This window comes from Rhinatrema bivittatum, chromosome 8 (assembly GCF_901001135.1).
Source record: "Rhinatrema bivittatum chromosome 8, aRhiBiv1.1, whole genome shotgun sequence".
Lineage (NCBI taxonomy): Eukaryota > Metazoa > Chordata > Amphibia > Gymnophiona > Rhinatrematidae > Rhinatrema > Rhinatrema bivittatum.
In genome coordinates this window covers 189,025,551-189,048,931 of record NC_042622.1, presented here as the reverse complement: position 1 = coordinate 189,048,931, position 23,381 = coordinate 189,025,551, and the positions used below count along the sequence as shown (strand labels likewise).

The following is a 23,381-nucleotide window of genomic DNA, read 5'->3' as shown; positions in this document are numbered from 1 at the left end:
CTCTCTGCTTCAACGGCAGGGGAGAAAGACTGATACTTCACACATATCCAGCATAGCTCTCTGCTTTAACAGCAGGGGAGAAAGACTGATGCTTCACACAAATGCAGCATGGCTCTCTGCTTCAACGGCAGGGGAGAAAATCTCATAGTTAACTTTCAATGCATATCCAGCATAACTCTCTGCTTCTACGGCAGGGGAAAAAGACTGATTCTTCACACATATCCAGCATAGCTCTCTGCTTCAACAGCAGGGGAGAAAGTCTGATACTTCACTTTCAATGCATATCCAGCATAACTCTCTGCTTCTACGGCAGGGGAAAAAGACTGATTCTTCACACATATCCAGCATAGCTCTCTGCTTCAACAGCAGGGGAGAAAGTCTGATACTTCACTTTCAATGCATATCCAGCATAACTCTCTGCTTCAACGGCAGTGGGAATGAAGAAAAGTGGATCTATATACAGACAACAACCAACAGGTCTGAATTATTTAGTCTGGGTAAACAAATAAGCATGGGTATAGCTTGTTTATTGCGGCGGTTACTACCCTTAACTAATTAAGCTAGATATTTCACTTAGAGGCAGTTCCAACACTGCTCTCTACATTAATGGTGGAGGTGGAAGGGAAATAGAATCAAAAGGTTACTAAGAGCCAAGAGTAACAGATAAGTATGAGAAAAAAAAAGTGCAAAACTTGCTGGGCAGACTGGATGGGCCGTTTGGTCTTCTTCTGCCGTCATTTGTATGTTTCTATAAAACAACAAAGCATTTTTTGATAACATTTGTGTTTATAGAAAGAGTAATATCATACAGCTCTGACAGGTCATTTTATTCCTGGAGTAGTTTAAGAGGTCATAATCATGCAATTTTAGAGATCTCCTTGTATATTGCTTAACTGGGAGTCATTTGCATAGGATCTTATGTTGAACCATGCAATATACAAATGATAACACGGATATATTTAAAAATTAAAATCATTTACGCTATTTTCTGCTTCAGATTCACAACTAGACTCTGAAGAGGTAGTGGATTGTCTTTCCACACCAGCCTGTGATTTGACATCTTGATTCATGTTGGCTTCTCTTTCTTCTAGATGCACTGCAGGAGTTTTTCTGAAAGAGCTGAGCATGTCCGTCTGGTGATTTTCATCGCAGTCAGCACTATCACTGTCAATGTCCTCACAGTTATCAGTAGGGTCTTTTAATATTTGGCCAAATGGATCTTTTTTAAGCGAGGATTCTGATCTTTTGCAAAGTTCTTCATCTTCACCATTAGCAGGAGAAAATTCTTGCATGGCCTTACCTTGAAACTCATCTGTTTCCATTTTTCTAGATAGTGGTGATGTTTCATATGCAAGAGATCCACTTTTTTTCAAGAATGCTTGATTGTCTTCTGCACCTGATATTTCCTTATTAGTAGACTGATGTGCATAGGTTTCTCTCTTTTGAGGATCTTCAAAATAAAACCTCCCGTTTTCATCAGGATGATCTCTGTGAAATGTCTTTTTATTTTCAGCACTGTCAAAATCAATTTGTGACCCCTGTTTAAAACCCAAAATAGAAACATCTCTAGAAGAATTCCCATTACCCTTACTACTGTGTTCCTGTCCACTGTTGTTGTCCTTATTACTAGAGCTCTGGATGCTTGTTAGTTTGTCTGGTTCTTCATCAAGCCCTGGTCCTTCTTTTCTTATGAGCAAGCCTGATGCATCTTCATGTTCACCAGTGCTTGGAAAACATTTTTGAACAATGTTTACCTCAGACTCATCTCTTTTCATTTTTTGATCAATGCTAGCTGAGCTTGCCACAAACCTAGGTGAATTTTGATGTGTGAAAGATTTTGCTCTTAAATATTCCTGGTGGTTTTCCATGCCTGGCATTTTTTCATAAATAGAGTAGGATGGTAAGAAAGCAGCATCTGTAATTTCACCATTTTCAGCGTCTTGAGAAAGTGTACCCTGATAATCTGGAGGGTTTGACAAAATTCCCTGCTTATCTTTAATACTGGAAGATTCTTGGATGCCTGTAGAACAACATAAAAGCATTAGACAGAATGGGTTAATGCGCAGTCATACAGGATACCAGATTGTGATTGGACTCTGGAGCTTTCGCTCCTCAGACTTGCTTTGTGAGACATTTTGAGATAAAACTCAAAACAGAGAGTGGAAGGGGAGGGTTTTCAGCCCGTTTCATATTCATCAGCTTTTCCAGATATTTGTCAGGTACAATATGGGATATTAATTTCAATTACTTCAGTGAACCTTGGAAAATTTCAACCAGTTTTTAATGCAGATTTGGCACATATTCATGATAATCAGTATCACCACAGCCAACTGCAAGCTTTGGAAATTGGGCAAATTCGCTTGAAGTCTGATGCAGATTTGACAATTTCGAGGAATCTGCACCCAACCTCAATATTTTATGGAATTATTTATTTATTTATTTAGTGTTTTTATTATACCGGCATTCATGACAGGTATCACATTATGCCGGTTTACAATAAACAGGGTGTGAGATATACAGAGAAATTCAGTAAACTCTCAGACTTCCTTGCAGGTTGGTCAAACTGGTTTGTGAATTTGCATTGGGGAGGGGTGGTTCCATTTCTGCATAAAATGCATAGAAAAATTAATGACTGGAGCATTTCTTTCAGCTTAATGATTTGGCTACAAATCTGCAAGCTCAACTCCTAGCTTCTTCATTTAAACAATTGGGAATCAATAATGTGAATGTGAAATCCTCTCCAGCCTGACCGTCGAGGCATGCGGAACTTATTTTGTACTCGCACTTAGAGAGATGAATTTTCGGACACTAGCGGGTACATGCACACACCTGCCAACGTGGAAGTACATAAGAAGGGCAACTTTCAAAAGGCATGGCAATGGGTATAATAGTGTCTTACCTGCACAAATGGCCTTTTACAAAATTACCTGTAAACACGCAGCTCAACTTACGTGCACAGAGATGCAGTGCATGTACTGGACTGAGCAGAGACTAAGGAAGTATTTGGACTCATACGCATACTTTTGCACAGAAATTTTCCATGCACATAAACAGAGAGGGGCAGATTTTAAAAAGTTGCGCGAGCGTGTACTTTTGTTCGCGCAGCAGGCGCGAACAAAAGTATGCCTGATTTTATAAGATACGCGCGTAGCCGCGCGTATCTTATAAAATCTGGGGTTGGCGCGCGCAAGGCTGCGCAAAATCGGCAGCCTGCGCGCGCCGAGCCGTACAGCCTGCCTCCGTTCCCTCCAAGGCCGCTCCGATTTCGGAGCGGCCTTGGAGGGAACTTTCCTTCGCCCTCCCCGCACCTTCCCCCTCCCTTCCCCTACCTAACCCCCCCCCCCCCCCCGGCCCTATCTAAACCCCCCCCCTTAACTTTGCGCGCGTCGGCCGGGTGCCCCGCTCCGTGGTCCAGTCCCGGGGGCTGTTCCGGAGGCAGCGGCCACGCCCCCGGAACGCCCCCGGGCCGAAACCACGCCCACATCACCGCCCCCAAAACGCTGTGCCCCGCCCCCTAAACGGCGCGTCATCTCAACACGCCCCCCAACATGCCCCCGACAGGAAGCCCCGGGACTTACGCGCGTCCCGGGGCTTTATGCGCGCCTTTGAAAATCCGCCCCTAACTGCATGGGGGTAAATTTGGTGGGATAACAGTCTAAGTGGGCTTACGCATGTTAAATCTGTTTTGAAAATTGGTGTCACTTATGCACATTTTGCCACCTAATTTAGGCTGGCTGTTATAAAATTGTCTCTCCCACTAGAGGGGTGGGGGAATTTTCAGAACTTCCCACATTTGTTGCAGAGTGCACAGCTACTTTTTATCTGCAGGCTTTGCACCATTTTTTAAACGGAAAATACAAGCATACTTTGTGCTTGAAAATTGCCCTGAGAAGAACACATGGAGAGATGTGCACCTGCTTTTTTCGCAGATACTTTTTCCTTTTAAAATAGCAAGCACAGATTTGAAAATGTCATCTATGCACCTTACATCCCTCCCTTTCCCTAAACATTTCCCTGGGAATACCTACTTGTTATCTATGTAAAACTATGCACATTGTTGATTCCTGCACATACTGTTAGTTGAGTAAGAGCTCTGTGATATTTAAACATTGTACCTGAGTAAAACGGTATTTACATGAGTAAATAGCTTCTAAAAATTGCCTCCCAAAGCACATCTAAAAATTTAGCAATTTCTTAATTTTTCACACACAGCATTGTAAATTGATTTTTTATCCCACTTTACGGACAAAAGGTCCAGTAAAATACTGCTTTGACTCAACATACAAACGCGTTTTTTTATTTTTGCATTACCCCTCTTAAATTAACTTTACTAACGCCCCAGATACACAGGAGCAGCAGGTAGTAGTACACCTGGCCCTCATCCAGTGGCTGAAAGGAGAAATCCCCTGTGCCCCCTGGCCTGATGTTTTTAAAGAGGCAATTCCTGCCCAGGTAGCTGGCTGACCTTTGCTATGCTACCATTTCAGCACAGCTGTGCCTGTCTGCTCCATTCAATTTAAAAAGGAGAAAACTGACTGCGCTGGTGTAAAGAATAAAAGAATATGTTGGATGAAAGCTGGCAAAAAAAATTAAAAAAAAAAAGCTCATGGGGGACAATATATGCCTGCAGGCAAAGAACTGCAAACGTTGCATTTTGTCATCCTTTTGATTTGACTGGCAAATAACAGAAAAAAAAAAACAGGCTATAGTATCACATAACCAAATAAAGACATGAAGAACCGAGGTCCTTTTTAAGTCCATGGTAAGAAATGAGGTCAAAGTGGGCCAAGCATGAAAGTAAGCTGATACATTGAGGTCACAATCTGACATAGCATTCCACTGGCAGGAAAACGAGCCCTTTCTCCAAATAGCAGGATTCAATAAGAGTCTTTTCTGAATAATTCTGAGGCCAGGTCTGTGCTGATTGGAATTATGCTTATATGAAAACCCTCTCAGGTGAAAGCAAACAAGTTCAAATAAGCCTAGAATATTAAATAGGTGGACAGTGTTTATAGAAAGGGAGGGGGATGCATGAAATGGCCTCCCAAGGCGAGGTGGGAGGAGGCAAAACAGTGACAGAATTCCTGGGCTAAGAGGATTTTTGGTTATGAAGAAGTAAGGGCAGTTATTTACCCTTTCAGATAATACTAAAAGGTGCATACATATTTGGGATAATGGCATTTGTAGACATGTTTGAGGGCAGAATGGAGAGTCTCTTCCCCTTGATTGTTCCAAGTAACTTTCACTTTTGGTCTGGGATGAACATTTTCCTTTCTGTTTTTTTGTTTTTTTTTTAAATATCCACGAATATCAGTATTTAAAATGGGTGCATGCTTTGGATCCCAAAGAAGCCAAAGAGAATTTGAGTGAATCATGCCCTTAAAGAACAAGTAAACCAATAATGAACTAAGAGGCCCATGAACTAAAATGTGCTAACATGGGCCATTAATGTGCATTAATTACTTTTGTTAACGACCCATGTTAATGACAGGAAAATTGGTTCTTACCTGCTAATTTTGGTTCCTAGAATACCACGGATCAGTTTCACTGGCACTGACACATAACCCGAGTGCCACCTGAAGTCCTCCAGTATTGACCTGTACCCAAGCCAAGATTCGCTACATAACCAACCTAACAAAATGCTAACAATATCCCACAGATGAGCAGGGAAAAAAGGGAAAAACCCCACTTGAAAGAAAACTAATTTCATAAGTCTTCGCTTTATAACTCCAAACCAGGAGAAAAAACTTGAAATCATCACCAGTTCTATAGCCTATATATATCAGCATGACAGAAATACGAGCGTACTCTCCCTCATAACCGGGCAGGACTCTGGACTGATCTGTAGTATTCCAGGAATGAAAATAACTAGGTAAGAACCAATTTTCATTTTCTGTTCACATCTGGATCAGTCCACACTCCTGGGATGTACCTAAGCTTCCCTAACCAGGGTGGGATTGGGAGAGTCCCGCTCGAAGGACACACACACCAAAATCTGCAGTCTCCAGGACTTGGACGTCCAAACAATAATGTCTAGCAAAAATGTGCAATGACTTCCAGGTAGCTGTCTGACAAATTTCTTGCAGCGACACCAATTGACACGGCCCACGAAGTCGCCTGAGACGTAACTGAATGTGCCCTCAATCCTTCCGGAACCAGACTGCCTTTGCAGATATAAGCCGAACCTTTTGCTTCTTTCAACCATCTTGCTATCATGGATTTCAAAGCTTTCTGTCTTCTCCTAGGTCTGCTCCACAGCACAAAGAGATGGTCGAACACCCTGAAACTATTGGTGACTTTGAGGTACCGTAATAAAGTTCTCTTGACATCCACCCAACATAATTCTCTAGCATGCGGGGTTCACAAGCCCAAATCTGGAAAGGCTGGAAGCTCCATGGTCTGATTCAAATGGAAAGCGGACACCACCTTCAAGAGAAAAGAGGGCACCTTTTCTGATGATTTCCCGGAATCTGAAATCTTCAGAAAAGGCTCCCTGCACAATAACACTTGCAGTTCAGAGATCCTCCGGGTGGAAAAAATGGCTACCAGAAACACCACCTTCAAAGTGAGATCCTTTACTGTTGCCCTTCTCAAAGGCTCAAAAGGAGCTGTACACAATCCTTTAAGGACAAGATTAAGATTCCATGAGGGACATACTTTCCGCACCGGAGGACACAGATGCTTTGCTCCTCGGAGGAAACAAACCACATCCAGATGCGCAGGTAAGGACAAAGCATGCACCTTATCCCATAAACAGCCCAAGGCTGCAACTTGAACCTTAACAGAGTTAAAGGCCAAACCTTTAACCAAACCTTTCTGTAAAAGAGCCAAGATGTTAGTGTAGCCTGATTTGCTTCTATTCCTTGATCTGTGCACCAGAACTCAAAGACCTTCCAGACCCTTACATATGACAGCAAAGTGGAAGTCTTCCTAACCTGCAACAAGGTGGTAATGACAACCTACATATTTCCTGTTTCTCTCAAATGCTTCCTCTCAAAAGCCAAGCTACTAGACAGAAGCAATCTGTCCGATCTGAAAATATTGGACCTTGCCGAAATAGTATCGGCAAATGCGTGAGCCAGAGAGGACCGTCCACCGCCAGGTTGACCAGATCCGCAAACCACGGGTGCCTTGGCCTCTCTGGCACCACCAGAATCACTTTGCCAGGATGATTTTCTATGCGCTGTATCAGTTTCCCTACCAGGGGCCACGGAGGAAACATGTATAGAAGAATCCCTTTGGGCCAGGGCAGAACTAGAGCATCTACACCCTCTTCTGCAACTGAAGAATCAGGGAGTCTTGGCGTTCTTTTGGTCACCATCAGGTCCAGGCGAGGAGTTCCCCACGGGCAACATATCAGAGCCAATGCCTCCTCTGACAGCTCCCACTCCCCGGGGTCCAGCTTCTAACGACTGAGAAAATCTGCATGCACATTGTCCACCCCGGCAATGTGAGACACTGCTAGCATAGCTAGATGTCACTCTGCCCACAGAAATATCTCCTGAGTTTCCAGGGCCACTGCTAGACTCCTGGTTCCCCCTTGATGGTTGATACAAATTACCTTGGTTGTATTGTCTGCCAGGATGCGCACTGAGCGACCACTCATAAAAGGCAGAAATGCCACAAAGGTGCACCTCACTGCCCTCACCTCCAAACGATTGATAGACCAGGACCACTCTTCTTCGGACCACTGCCCCTAGGCCGACTGATTCTGGCATACTGGGCCCCAGCTGGCGAGACTGGCATCGGTAATAACTACCACCCAATTCGAAACCTCCAAGTCTACTCCGCGTCTCAGCTGTTCTTGACCAAGCCACCATGAGAGACTGGACCTGGCAGGCTCCTCAAGTGACAGAGGCAGATGGAACTGCTCCGACAATGGGTCCCATATGTACAAAAGCCCAAGGGACCAATTCCAACATTGAGGCCATTAAGCCCCATACCTGAAGGTAATCCCAGACCCTGGGAACTGCAGCTTCCAACAGCCTGTGCACCTGCTTCTGAAGTTTCAGAATACGCTCCCTCATGAGGAAAACCTTTCCTAGCCTGGTGTAGAAACATGTACCCAAGAACTCCAGAACCTGAAACGGGGAGAGATGACTTTTTGGCAGGTTCAACACCCGACCCAGGGACCTCAGTTGCTGGAGGACCTGAGCCACTGCCTGAGTACCAAGGACTTCCGACTTCGCCCAAATAAGCCAATCATCCAGATATGGATGAACCAAGATGCCCCCCTTCCTGAGTGCTTTCACCATCACCACCATCACTTTGGTGAACATACGAGGCGTTGTCGCTAATCCAAACAGAAGGGCACAAAACTGGAAATGTTTCCTGAGAATCATGAAGCGGAGAAACCGCTGGTGGTTTGGTGCTTCGGACAACTCCAGGGAAACCAGAAACTCCCCCTTGTGCACTGCTGCAATCACTGAACACACAGTTTCCATTTGAAACTGGGAAACCTTGAGAGCCACATTCACTTTCTTTAGATCCAGAATTGGATGGAAGGAGCCCTCCTTTTTTGGAACCACAAAATATATGGAATACCTTCCTGTCCCTCGTTCCCCCAATGGAATGGGAACTACAGCTCCCAGAGTATGCAACTGGTCCATGGTTTCCTGAATCACCTGTCTCTTGTCGAGCGAAGCAAGGGGAAACCATAAATAAGTCCCACAGCGGGCGAGAGAATTCTAACACGTAACCATCTTTTATGACGCTGAGAATCCAGCAGTCTGACGTGACCTTGATCCACTCTTCGTAAAATAGATCCAGATGGCCTACAATCCGAGGAAGAGAGGAGTGGACTGGCCTCGCTTCTTTGGGAGGACTTGGCTCCACCAGAGCCCTGACCAAGGCCATCTCTGCCTGACTTTCTGTCACCTCGAAAGGACATGTTCCAGGACTGCTGCCTCCCGGCACTTTGCTTCTGAGCTCCCGCTGAAGCCCTATTTGGCTGAAACCATCTGTTTGATCAAAACCGGAGTCTCCCAGAAAAGGAACTCCTGTTTCCTCTGGGCATATCCTCTGGAAGCCTATGCCCTTTAGTCTCTTCCCCAAACAGGAGCTTCTCCTTGAAAGGTAATGCCCCTAAACGAGACTTAGACCAACCAGTTCCTCAGCCAAAGGAGCCTCCTGGCTGATACTGCAGACATCATTACTCTGGAAGACATTCTAAGGAGGTGCTATAACGCATCTGCTACATAAGCCACTGCTGCTTCCAGATATTCCACCTGCTTAGCCTCGGATGGAGATAGCGGTCTCGTGGTTTGTAATTGCTGAACCCAGTGCAAACTGGCCCTCTGCATGAAGCTACTGCACACAGCAGCCCAAATGCCAAGAGCCGAGACCTCAAATATCTTTTTGAGATGAATCTCCAACTTTCTATCCTGCACATCCTTTAGTGCCGCCGAACCAGCCACAGGAATAGTGGTCTTCTTAGTGACTGCAGACACCGACACGTCCACCTTAAGGATCGCCAACAACTCCAGCATGTCCTCAGGCAATGGATACAACTTTGCCATCACCCAGCTTACCTTGAGTCCCATCTCGGGAGTGTCCCACTCCCTGATGACAAGTTTCTTCACAGATTTGTGAAAACGGGAAGGTTTTCGCTGGACCCGTCAGGCCATCCATGACCGGGTCCACACCCTCCTGGTCAGATTCCTCCTGAGGAACTTTGATCCCAAGCTCCTCCAGAACATGACGAATTAAGGGCCACAACTCTTCCTTCTGGAATAAACGCACCACCTTAGGGTCATCCCCTTTGGCCATGAGCACCTGATTCAACCCTCCATCTGGGTCCGGGGTATCCGGGTTAATATCGGGTTCAGTCAGATCGTTGCCTAACCCAGAAGGGTCCGGAAGTCTGGAAACCTGCAGAGCCCCTTCTGATTCATCAGAGTCTATATCCGGACTGCCCAGCGCTGTCCTCAGCCCTAGAACCCTAGGCGCCTTATTCGGAACCTGACTTCCAGAAGCAGCTGGTCTCTTAGCTGGCCCCAGAACACCTGGCTTCTCTGCGCGGTCTGCCTGGCCAGTGCATTTCGCGCCATATATGGTTCACGTAACAGGAGGACGAACTCTGAGGAAAAAGGAACAGAATCTCCCAACTCGGCACCAGAGGGAATCCCCTCCTCATCAGAGTCGGGGTCAGTATGGCGGCTAGCACCGGCGACAGCAGTGGGGGGAGATTTTCACACCCTTGAAGTAGCCTCGACAGGCCTTCAGCCCCGGACAACATGGCTGTCTTTCCCATGCCGACAGGGGGAGGGGGCGCCAACTTGTCAGGTGTTCCCACGCTTGATTTCGCTCTTGGCTGTCACTCCAACGCGGCCTCAGGCAGCCGGTCTGTATTCCCACTGCCTCTGGAGAGGCAGCGGGAATACAGACCGGCACGCAATAATCATGCGTGCGCATCACCGCAAGAGCAGCAGGCACTGCCGCGCAGTATGCAAGCACGAAACGCTCCAACTGCGACTAGGCCCGATCACATGGCAACAATGGCACTGCTGCGCCGCACGGTAAACTAACACTGCCACTCAGCAAACCTCCCGCAGCCCTGCCAAGGTCTAGCGCAGCCTTCCTGGGCGCCAAAACCTTGGCACTCCTCTGTTGAAAAGTTTAACTTTTTTTTTTTTTAACTTTACTGAACAAGCAAAGAAAAAAAATAACTATTTCTCTGATAGAAGAGCTGCTGCTAAGCTTCAAGTTGTTCTCCTGGGGGAGGGGGGGGGGAAACCAGACCACCAGCTATACACCCCCCTCCCTGGGCAATGAAAGAACAAAGCAAACCAGGGTCCCCGACCCCCTGCTCGTACTCAGCAACACCAAGAGGGATAGCCCCACCAGGGCCTATCAACCTCCTGGGAGGACAAATCCACACATTTGAAAAAAATTCTCTATCCCCCCTTTTTTTTTTTCCCTCCAGACTGCAGGGACTGCACCTCTACCATCTGCTGGAGACAGAGAAATACTGGAGGACTGCAGGTGGCACTCCGGGTTATATGCCAGTGCCAGTGAAACTTTCTCTGTCTCCATCTGCGGGAAGGGAGGCATAATTCCAGGAGTCTGGACTGATCTGGGTATGAACAGGAAATGTAAATCACTTTGGAGGTAAATTTCTTGTGTCAAAGTTTACAAATTAATGCTGACATTAACGAAAACACACTTCACTTCCCCAAGGTGTAGTTGTTTCTTGGGTTAATGGGTCTGCTTTAACATTTTCATTGATTTGCATAATTATGCAGTCCATTATCTATTCTGGATAGATTTTGCACTGATGTTCACGAAACTAAATAATGTGCATTAAAAGCGTCGATAATGCTATCATGAACATCAGCTTAGTTTAGTACACTGGCTTCTAGGTATCCTCCTATTCTCTTACCTGCTTCTTTATGATGACTTGCTAGCTCAGTTGGCGTCTGCTGATAATATGATCCTACAAGATTTCTGTCAAGTTTCTTGGTGCATGCTGATTTATCAGTTCTGGGCAATACTCTGGAATACAGAGAAGCAGTTACTGCTCAGGAAATCTCACAGAGGCTTATTAAGAGAGTAGAATATTATACAGTAGAATATTGAAAAAGAAAGTTCACATGTAGACTGTGTATGCAGACTTAAGCCAAAATTTTCACAAAAGACTTACAGACTTACCTGCATAAGTCTGCTTTTGAAAATCCTTGGGTGTACACAGAACATGGCATACGTGCACACATTTACAACCACTGCTAGGCAGCAGACAAAAATGTGTACATCTACCTTTACATGCATGACTTCAAAAATCAAAAGAATGCACATGAATGGTTTCTCTGCCCAACCCCCACCCCTCCCTAGGAACACTTCTTTCTAAATCGCGTAAAAGTATGTGCGAAATTGCTTCCGTGCATAGTTTTCCGTGCACAACCCCCGGGACAATTTTTCTAAAAGCCCATTTACGTGAACAAAACTGAGTTTTATGCACATAAATGCTTTTGAAAATCAGGACTTAAGAGTGCAAGAATATACAGTTACTCTATACCTAAGAAGTACCGAGTGCAACGGTCTTATGAGCGCTTAAAGAATGGAACACTTCTGTCTGTAAACGTCAGATGTAAATCTAATGGACCAGTAGGGAAGTACTCGGTTTAGACAAATGTAGCTACAACATGCTTTTCAAGCACCTTCTCCTTTTACAGCCTCCTTTCCAAAGGGAAGGCGGCTTATGAGATTCTCGTTTCTGTCTGTGTGTGTGTCCGTGAGTCTTTCCCCCACCAAAACTTTTCTGACCGATTCTCAAAGCACTTTCCAAGGACAGAAAGCATTGTAGGCATGCAAATCGGCTCTCTGACAATTTTCTACCCTCAATGCGGCTAAAAGCCTGCAGCTGCCACTTTGAGAAGAGGTGTTCCCAGAGGGGGGTTATGGCAGGAGAGGAAGAGCATGCACAAGGAGGGTACCCTTCAAACAACTCCACATGACCCCACATATGCATGAATTTGTCTGCGCAGAGATCTAGTACAGTGTTTTAGGTACATGCAGATTATAAAACAGGTGTACTTATTTTAAAAAGCATACCTGCTTATATGCATAAAAAAAATTTGTGAATTACTCATGTGAAACCCTATGTGCATGCATAAATTGGAATATTTTAAAACCTGTGTGTGTAATTTTAATCACCAATTCACCTAATCCTTCTCTAGCTCATCGAGACCCTCCTAGCTCTTCATGCTGAACTCCTCCCCCCCCCCCACTCCCCAGTTCACCCAGACCTCCCGCCCAATAGATGGGTCTGATATCAATCATGTAAGATAATCAGCAGGTGTTAAACTACACAAATAAGTCGCCAAATGAATGCATGTAAGTCTCTCATAAAATAGCAACTTGTGCACCAACTCTTAGCCCTGCTCCGGGATGCCCCAGACTGCCCCCTTTTTGCGCAAAAATGTGCACACGAGAACAAAAATATGCCACATATTTTGATGTTTATAAAATATACTGCACGGGAGTGCAAGCTACTTATGTACATATAGGCTAATTTTAGCACATCTAGCTTGCATCTTCAAATGAATGCATGCACTTTTCAAGCAGAATTCTTCCCGCACAAACAAAGCAATCGACCTTGCGTACTTTGTATCTGTGGCAATTTTCATGGATAAACTGCATGCGTAGTTTCACTTTGAGAACTGGTGCAAATTCTGCAGGTGAAATAGTATGCACAGTCTTTGTCCTGATGGTAGTCGCTGAGAAGATTAGCCCCCTTTATGTTTCGTGCTCTGTCCACACCAGATTTTCAGTGCGTATCAGAAGGTCCACCATGCATATGTGCTGACGTAGGCATACGTCCCGCGAAGCAGGCACCATTGGTTCTGCATGGAGCTTCTTGTCTTAAACAAAAGATTTAACGCCAACGCTTGTGCTGTGCTAAAATGTGACATGTGGTGGTGTATGTGTTCAGAATTTCAATTCCTAAGCATTATTATCAGAGACTGGTTACACACTGAAACAGATGAGTAAAATATTTGCTACCCAAAATCATGAAAAAGAATTGGTACCTCAAGACATTTTAACGGTTTTTTGTTGTTTTTTTTTACTTAATTGAGTTGATAAACCCACAGTGAAAAGTTAGAAAACACACTTTGCTCTGAAGAAAAATATTTAAACCTTTAAAGAAATTTTCCTGTAAAAATAAATCTGTTTTCCTGGTGCAGATCTTTATGCAAACACGCTGCAGAATTTAACCCCTGAGAGCTGCTGCAGAGAAAACCAGGGCTACAGACTTCACCTGACGTTCCTCTGCAGGTTCAGGGCTTATTTCCATTTATTCTGTGCATTTCATGAATGCACGCAAGCAGGCTTCAGTGTGTCACCCACGTTCCTGGGCACACACTTTTCAATGTTCTTTTCCGGCCTTTGGAAGTAGTCTTATCCCTGAAAGCGAGAACTCACCCTCCCCCCAAAAAAAGACAGGAGTGAAAAAAAAAAATCTTCACGCGTTATCCAGATTCCCCAGATTTTGAGCCACCTAGGAGACAAGGCAAGTGTGCGTTTACATGACAGTTTGTTAAATAATCCACATGTGCCAAAGTATCAGTTCTGCCAGGAACCATGAAGATATTTGCTTAATTCTTTAGGGAATCTTCTCTGCAAAATTTGCCGTCTCCATTGGTTTAGAGCATATCAAAGTATGAATGTGCTTACCAGTAATACAGTGGGGGTAATGCAGAATGTAAGACGCAACTCAGTTTAAGGTTATTGTTGCAGTAAATCCAAAAAAATAAGTATTTCCAGTGAGGAGAAGGTACTAGTGACGTGCCAGAGCGAAGGCACTAACCAGGTAGGACAGCAGCTTACAGCACACATGGCTTGCTCTTTCAGAGTTCAAACACTGACGTGTACACACAGATCGCGCCCTCCGAACATTGCCCTAAATGCATTTTCAGTCAGATTTCTAGTGTTATCAACCATAAAATACGTAAGGGAAAGAAAGTTGCAATTACCCAATGCCACAAATTTCATTTGCCTGCGTTTCTTTTCTCGCAGCATAAGTTGTTTACTCGTGAGATCAAAGAAAACTGAGGAAACAACAGCTTAAGCCTACCTCAATGTTAGTTATAGATTTATCTTGCTGGTTTGATAGCTGGGCTTTTTTTTTCTTTTTACCTTTGTTCTCTCCTCTTAGCCACCATAGAGTTCTTTGACTTCACCGGGAGAAGGTCATCCGGTTCGGGATTCAGTATTATGGCAACTCTCTTCAGATGCCACTGCTTCAGCGGCCGTGGGCAGGGGAGAGGCAGCTTCAGAACGCAAAACTGAAACAACAAAGTCCTGTGGTCAGTACCGTCTTTGAGAGAGGTGGAGATATGCACCGCAGCTTTTCCTTGCAGTAAAAGAGGGTTCACAAAGTGTGTGTAGCTAAGCTATCGACTTCTTTGGACCTGGTACAGAGTATGTTGGGGAAAACTAGGTAAGAGATTGTTCATATCCATATGCCCATTGCCTATACATATACTGTATAATATCAATTTTAATAAGTAAAATCAATTTTAATCAGGTAATTCGGTCTGAGTTTTTACTGGTATGCAGCTACTTGCACATCTAATTGGCATCAGTGAAAGGTAAAGTGTGTAGACTGTCTATCACACTAGAGATGCACCAAGTTAGTGAAAATAGAAGTTCCCGCCGATTTGCCGAACTTGTGGAAAGTCAAACAGGCTTGTCGAATCGACGGGACATTCATTCAAGAAACTCAAAGACAGTTTCTGCAGACTCTCGTCAGATTTTATTTTTGCCAGTTCTAACAGAAATAGCCAATATTATTTCACCAGCAAATCTGGTATAAATCTGAAGTTGCTGGGTACATGGAGAGCGTATCCAGATTTGGATTGTGAACATTTCACACATCTCTGTCATACATACATAACTATGCTTGCTGCCAAATCCTCCCCTTCCTCTTATCTCCCCATCCCATATAAGATAAATCACCATATTGACTCTCCAAAGGAAAATTGGTTCTTTCCTGCTAATTTTCTTTCCTATAGTACCATGGATCAGTCCAGACTGCTGGGTTTTGCCTCCCTTCCAGCAGATGGAGACAGAGAAAGTTTCTCGGGCACCTTCTCTTAACTTGGTATGCCACCTGCTGCTCCTCAGTATTTACTCTTAACCAAACAGAACAAACTTATAGACCAACCTACTTGTGAATTACGAAAAGCCTATGCCATTCTTCAGAAAAGGCTAGAGAAAATAGAACAGCTCAAGCGGCCTCTCCCCCACATACCCTTAACCCCTCAGTGGGTGGGCACTGGACTGATTCATGGTACTACAGGAACAAAAATTAGCAGGTAAGAACCAATTTTCCTTTCCCTGTACGTACCCGGATCAGTCCAGACTGCTGGGATGTACCCAAGCTTCACCTAATTAGGGTGGGACTGTGAGAGAACCGCTCGAACAACACTGGCCCCAAAGTTGCCGGCATCCAAATGCTGGACGTCCAAATGGTAGTGTTGAGCAAAAGTGTGTAAAGACTTCCAGGTAGCCGCCCTGCAGATTTCCTGTGGGGAGACCAGCTGGCATTCTGCCCAGGAAGCCACCTGCGCTTGAGTAGAATGAGCTTTCAGCCCTTCTGGGACTGAGCGACCACAACAGATATATGCTGATGCAATGGCTTCCTTCAACCAATGAGTGACAGTGGCTTTAGATGCCTTCTGTCCTTTCTTTGCACCTTGCCATAAGACAAACAGGTGATCCGATAAACGGAATCCATTGGTAGCCTCCAAATAGTGCAACAAGGCTCACCTGACATCTAGATGCCTCAGCTCTCTGTAATAAGGATCCTTCAGCTCCACATCCGTAAAGGCCGGAAGCTCCACTGATTGATTCAGATGAAAAGCGGAGACCACCTTTGGCAAAAAGGATGGGATAGCTCTAAGCGAAACTCCAGAGTCCAAGATGTGCACAGGATAAGGCCTGAATCTCAGGCACTCTCCTGGCTGAACAAATTGCCACTAGAAACACCACTTTCAACATGAGATCCTTTAAAGGTAGCCCCTCCTGATAGGCTCAAAAGGTGCTTCGCTCAAACCCCAGAGAACCAAGTTCTAGTTCCAGGATGGACATAGCTGATGAGTCAGTGGTCGAAGATGCTTCACCCCGCGGAGGAACCGCACTACATCAAGATGAGCTGCCAGAGAAGAACCCTGGATCTGGCCCCGCAGACATCTGAGAGAGGAGATCTAAGCTTTTAGGGAATTAAACGATAATCCTTTCTGAAGTTATCCTGCAGGAAGGAAAGGACTAGGGGAACCAAAGCTTTTCGAGGATCCACCCCCCTGAGGCTGACACCAGGACTCAAAGACCTTCCAAACACGAACATATGCCAAGGAGGTAGACGCTTTCCTGGCTCTAAGTAGAGTAGTAATCACCTCTTCTGGATATCCTTTCTTCCACAAGTGATGCCTCTCAAAAGCCAGGCTGCAAGACAAAAGCAATGTGCCTGATTGAAAAATATGGAACTTGGTGGAGGAGATTTGGGAGATGACTCAATTGTAGGGGCCCATCCAAGCACAGGTTCATGAGGTCCACAAACCACGGCCGGTGTGACCACTCTGGAGCTATAGAATCACTTTGGCCTGGGTGAAGTTCAATCTTCCTGAGCTCCTTGCCCACCAGTGGCCATGGAGGGAACACATAAAGGAGGACGTTGTGTGGCCAAGGAACTACCAGAGCATCAACTCCCTCTGCGCCTTGAACCCGCCTGCAACTGAAGAAGCGCGATACCTTGGCGTTTACGTGGGTCACCATGAGATCCATGTGATGCTTGCCCCACCGGCGAGATATCAGGCTCACTGTGTCGAACAGCTCCCATTCCCCCGGGTCTAGCTGGTGACAACTGAGGAAGTCTGCTTGTAAGTTGGTCAACCCTGCAATGTGTGACGCCAACATCTCCAGATGGCGCTCTGCCCAGGACATCAACAGCTCTGCTTCTAGGGCTACCGGACGGCTTCTCCTTCCTCCTTGCCGGTTGATATAGGCCACTGTCGTTGCATTGACTGACAAAACTCGGATCGCCTGATTGCACAGAAGGGTGAGGAAACTCTCCAGAACCAAGCGAAAGGCCCGTGTCTTGAGAAGATTGATCGATCAGGATGCCTCCTCCGAAGACCACTGGCCCTGTACCGCTCAATCTTGACATACTGCTCCCCAGCTGGAAAGGCTGGCATCGGTCGTCACCACCATCCTCCAGGGTATCTCCAGATCCATGCCACGCTCCAAGTGTTCTTGTAGCAGCCACCATGAAAGACTGGACCTGGCAACGTCTGTTAAGTGGCAACAGGAAATAGAATTGCTCGGACAGTGGAACCAATTCCAGGGTCGATGCCATGGAACCAAGAACCTGTAAGTAATCCCAGACTCTGGGCACTGAGGTTCGCAACAGGGACTGAACTTAATTGCACAGTTTGATGATCCTGTTCCCGGAGAGGAAGACCTTACCCACTTGAGTGTCGAAATGCGCTCCCAAAAATTCCAGGACCTGGGAGGGGACAAGATAGCTCTTGATGAGGTTGACCACCCAACCCAGGGACCGCAGGCGACGTAAAACCATATCTACTGCTTGTGAGCATAGGTTCGCCGACTTCGCTCAGTTGAGCCAATCATCCAGATAGGGATGTACCAACTCTCCTGCCTTCCGCAGGGGCGCCACCACTACCATCACCTTGGTGAAGGTCCGTGGAGCCGTGGCAAGGCCGAACGACAGAGCACAAAACTGGAAATACTGTCCAAGGATCATAAACCTGAGGAAAATCTGGTGGTCCTGACGAATCCTGATGTGTAGATAGGCTTCCATTAGATCCAGGGACGCCAGGTATTCACCCTTCTGCACAGCTGCAATGACCAACCGGAGCGTCTCCATGTGGAAACGAGGCACCTTGAGGGCCACACTGACCTCCTTCAAATCCAGGATGGGGCAAAAAGCCCCTTCCATCTTGCGGGTGACGAAGTAAATGGAATAACATCCCTTTCCTCGCTCTGCTTGAGGAACTGGTACGATGGCCACCAGACTTTGGAGACGATCCAGGGTCTGGCAAATGACGAACTCCTTTGCCAGAGATCCGCAGGGGGACACCAGAAACAGGCTTTGGAGCAGAAGAGCAAATTCTAAAGCGTAGCCGTGTTCCATCACACTGAGAACCCACCGTGATTTTGACCCACTCCTCAAGAAAGGGAGTCAGCCGACCCCCTATAATAGGATCCGTGGAGTGGATCGGCCTCGATTCATTGGGCAGACTTGACCCCACTGGCACCATGTCCGGCCCTGTCATGAGTCGCTCGACACCCACGTAGGCTGAAGATCAAGACTGGAACCTCTCCGAGGCTTGTCTTTGTCCCGTGTTCTGAGCCCGGCTCTGACGAAAACACCGCTGGCCCCGAAAGCGAGAGCGGGTGGAAAGGAAGGCTCTCTGCCCTTTCGGCTTGTCCTCCGGAAGCTTGTGGACCTTTTTATCGCCCAGGTTCTTGATCAGCTGCTCCAGGTCTTCCCCAATGTTACGACTGTCGCTGCCCACCTTACCTTTTTTGCGACTCCTCCCGCGGTTGATGGAAGTCTGTCTGCCGTGGTGTCTGCCTGCCGTCTTCTCTGGCATCCCCGGTCCGGCTTGGGCGCTGCATCCCGCCATGTTGTCCAGGTACTATAGGGCACATGCGCCGCGCGGCCCTGCTTCTTATTCTCTCTTTGGCACGAACCTCAGGGGCATCCCCCTGTGATGACGTCACGCAACCCGGATACAAATGCCTACACTTTTTGCTAGCTAATCGAGTTAGCAAGGGAATCCTTACGGATGAGATTCACTCTCCGTACCTAGATACTCTGCCTCTCCAACCTTTGTACTTTATCCTAACGGGGTACCCGCTCCTTGGGGGCCTCTCTCATTTCTTTCAGGTCGCTAACAGTACTTGCTCCTTGAGGGCCCATGTTCCCTGACTCGCTGCCTGAACTTATCGCTTCTGCTTGGAAGAAACCGTTGCCTACATCATCAGTGAGTTACCAACTTTATTTCCTCAGAGTTGTTCCCTGGAACCAGGTACTCGCTCCTCGAGGGCCTGCCTCTATCCCAACTTCTGTGTCACCTTCCGGAAGAAACCGCTGTGTGAGTAACTTTACCAACGAGGCTCTATACCAGAACTCTGTGTATGCTCCACTGGACTCACGATCTCAGTTTTCTCCACTACAGCACAGCCATAGAGGGAATCGCTGTTCCAGTATCCTGAGGAACCCTAAGTCCAGCCGAGCTTCATCTCTACTCACTACTGCTACCTCTGGTGGCTTCTCAACTCTGTCTAATAAAAGATATAACTCTGTGTTGTGTGACCCCAAAGCTGAGCCTGACCTGTGGCCCCTCATGGGACTTCCCCCCTTGGGCGTGGTCAGCAGCCACAGTGTCCAAGGGTCCACCCAAAACCTTACAAACAATAACAGCCAAACAGGAGCATGCCCTTAAAAGGGAGTGCCCCCAACTGAACCTTAGAAGAAACTTCAGCTGACCGGTTCCGCAGCCACAGAAAGCTCCAGGCAGACACCACCAACATCATAGTGTGCGACGAGGTGCGAAAGAGATCAAAAAGCGCATCCGTGCCATAAGCAACTGTGGCCTCCAACCGCTCGGCTTGCTTCGCCTCCAAAGGAGCTAGGTGTTTGGCACTTTGCAACTGCTGTACCCAGCACAGGCTCACCCTGAGCATATATCTGCTACAAACTGCAGCACGAATGCCCAGAGCAGAGACTTCAAAAATCCTTTTAAGATAACCTCCCAATTTGCGATCTTGAAGATCCTTCAAAGCCGCTGATCCTGCCACCGGGTTGGTCGTCCACTTGGTAACTACGGAGTCAGACGCGTCCACCTTAGGAAGCCTCAGCAGCTCCAACACATCAACAGGCAATGGATACAACTTGCCCATTGCCCTGCTGACCTTGAGGCCCATCTCCAGGGAGTCCCACTCCCGGAGCATCATCTGCTTCAGCATGGCATGCAGGGGAAAGGTCCTAGCAGGCCTGCGCAAGCCCACGAGGACTGGATTCACTATGTCTGGGCTTGGCTCTGAGAGGGACTCCGCAATGCCCAGCTCCGTGAGGACATGAGGAATCAAAGGCACCAGTTTGTCCCTCTGCAATAAGTGGAGCACCTTAGGATCATCTCCCTCCACCAGGGGAACCTGATCAGGCACAGCACCGATGCCCATGACATACGGGGGCGGAGTTGGGTCCACTGGCCCCTCCCCCGGATCCGAATCATCGGAAGAAGTCTCCCAGGCGGTCTCCCGTACCACAGGGTCTTGAACTCGGTGAACTTGAATAGTCACCGGCGTCACTTCCTTTCTGGGTGCCTTACCTGGTGGGCCTGAAAAACCCTGAAGGCTAGAAGCCCCCCTTTTGCTAGAACTGCTGGTCAGGAAAGCCTGGTGCATCAGCAGTACAAACTCCAGGGAAAAGAGCACAGGCCCCACGGATGAGCCCCCCCCCCCAAGGGGTCAGGGTCTGCATCAGGAGACTCCCCCATGGCCCCTCGAGCCAATACAGGGCCAGAATTGGCCGGGGAGAGGGCCGGAGGATGATCCCCCTCCCACCAATGCTCTTTCCTCCGCGGCACAAAAAGCGCCCAAAATGGCTGCTGTTCCCGCGCTAAGTGGGAACGGGTCAGCCGGGGGCTCCGGAGCAGCAAGCAGCCTCCCGGCGATGCGCTTCTGTGAATCTGCCGCCGCGAGTGTGCCAGGAAAGCCCTCCCTCCTGGGAGGGCTTTCCTGGCACACTCTGGACTGATCCGGGTATGTACAGGGAACTGATCCGGGTATGTACAGGGAACAGTTATTCTATTTAATGACACATAGACATTTTAAATTTAAATAGCTCCTGTGACTTCACAGATTTCTCCCAAAAGAGATTGAAAAAGTGCTTCTCGTGGTATTGGAAGGAAAAATGTATCCCTAAGCTATGATTTCTCTACAGCAGGCAGCAGACACAAAAGTTCACATTGCAGTGTAAAAATTTCTGCGCTATTTCATAGGGGTTAAAGTTTGGAATCCGAATCCATGTTGCGATCAGAGCATATAGCACCTTTTCATTAACCTCATAGAGTAGTAAACTATTTTACATTTAAAATTAGATCTTTGTGATTAGCTTCCAAATGGCACTGTCCCGTACCAATATCTCTGTGCAATGCTATTGCAAGAGAGAAAGCAGGCAATTTTCAAAGTCATTTTACCCAGGGAGTGAGCCCCGGTTGAAAGTGTCTCACCTCAGGCTTTCACAGCATATGTGATTTTAGCTAGATTAAAAAAAAAAAAAAGAGGTTTTCCCAGGGATGGGGGTATTTTGGTTGGGGAGAGGAAAACAGATTTGTTCACATCTGTTGCACTATAGAAATAAGTAGCAATAATACAAAGCACAATGATTTGCTTTTCAAAACTATGTATACTTTTACCCCCAACTGACCACCTGCAGAAAGCAGAGACAGAAATGTACAAGGCCACTTTGCTAAAGGAAGGAGGAGTTGTGGTGGGAACTGACACGTGTTAGCTTAGTACAGGGGTTCTCAGCCCATTCCTTGGGGCACACTTAGCCAGGTTTTCAGGATCTCCACAATGAATATACAGGAGAGATGCATATAGTGGAGGCACTGCATGCAGGCCTAGGTGTATTCTGGGGACTGGGTTGAAAACCATTGACGTAGCATGTTCCTCATCCTCTGTCAACTTATGCCATACTGATGACAGTTTACATAATGCTGCATATGTGTATATATTTTGGGAGAAATTGCATTACCCTTGCAGCTTTCCTTATAGCACAGGTGGTTTAGGTTATTTTTTGGAATTTAAGGTGAAGAGTCCCTATCTCATATACAGCAGTTCAAAACATCAAAGGCAGCATGACTTTGCACTTAGAGAAATCCTCTCATGTTAGTGGTGTAACCAATTTAGGGATCTCTGCTTCTTCCAGCCGCCCTTTTCTTTTCTGTCAGGTGTATATGTCCCCGAAGGGTTAAGTGCCACACTGCTGTAGGCACAGTTTCTGTGATGGCTGCCTAGAGGCAGTTGTTGAGCTGACTGAGCGAGCATGATTTCTCAAAAGCCCCAAGCATAATCTCTATGGGAAAATGGGAACTTCTTGCAGCAAGAGCCATGACCTGGCTCACAGGCTGATTAGTGGCATCAAGAACCTGATCCACAATGTCTTGGGTTACTAGATGTTCTTACACATCCTTTCTTCTACCATGCTAACCAAAAACCCCCCAAACAAACAGAAAACCACTATTATTAGATTTAGTATGCACATGTAGGTTGATAACTAGAACAGCCTTTTTATGTTCTCTTACAGATATAAGGTAAGACTATAATTTGTCCAAATATTTTCTGTAAGGTATATTGGCTGAGAGAGGCCTAAAGGAATAATTAATTTTCTCTTTCATTTCTTATGTTAGTGTGAACTTGCTAAGTATGATACTGCATAGAAGAGCACATCACACCACAATCCTGCATCATACAATATAATGGTTACTGTTATTATAGAACTAATGAATCAATAATTACTTTTTTATGGTTCCATTAATGTAAAAGATAGGTTGCATGCTCTGCTGCAATGAACTTGCAGTTTAAATTTGGAATATATAGGGAGCTTAAGAGATTTGCTTCAGGCCATATATTCGGTAAGGAAGAGGGAAATGGAATATGCTTTTGCATTTTGTCTGGGTTCCTTCCTTTCAAAATTTAAATTGAGAGATCTTTCCTTGAAAAACTCCATGATCCCAGGCTGCTGCCGGTCAGCACTTCTGAGCCACTTTTTTTTAAGAGATTTTCTTATTTGAAAATCATGGATCCAAGATCCAGCAGGAGAAGTTTGTCAAAGAAAGAAGCATAAT

General features: G+C 46.3%; 1 protein-coding gene across 1 annotated transcript in view; it reads right to left on the bottom strand.

Moving 5' to 3' along the window:
• Nucleotides 1-941: 941 nt before the first annotated feature.
• The window catches only part of LOC115096908 (dynein beta chain, flagellar outer arm-like), a 630,228-nt gene continuing 607,788 nt past the window's right edge, over nucleotides 942-23,381 (bottom strand). Inside the window, 3 exon segments of the mRNA XM_029612190.1 lie at nucleotides 942-2,020; nucleotides 11,381-11,493; nucleotides 14,635-14,783. Of these exon segments, the coding sequence (XP_029468050.1) occupies nucleotides 960-2,020; nucleotides 11,381-11,493; nucleotides 14,635-14,783 (1,323 nt within the window). The 3' untranslated portion in view covers nucleotides 942-959.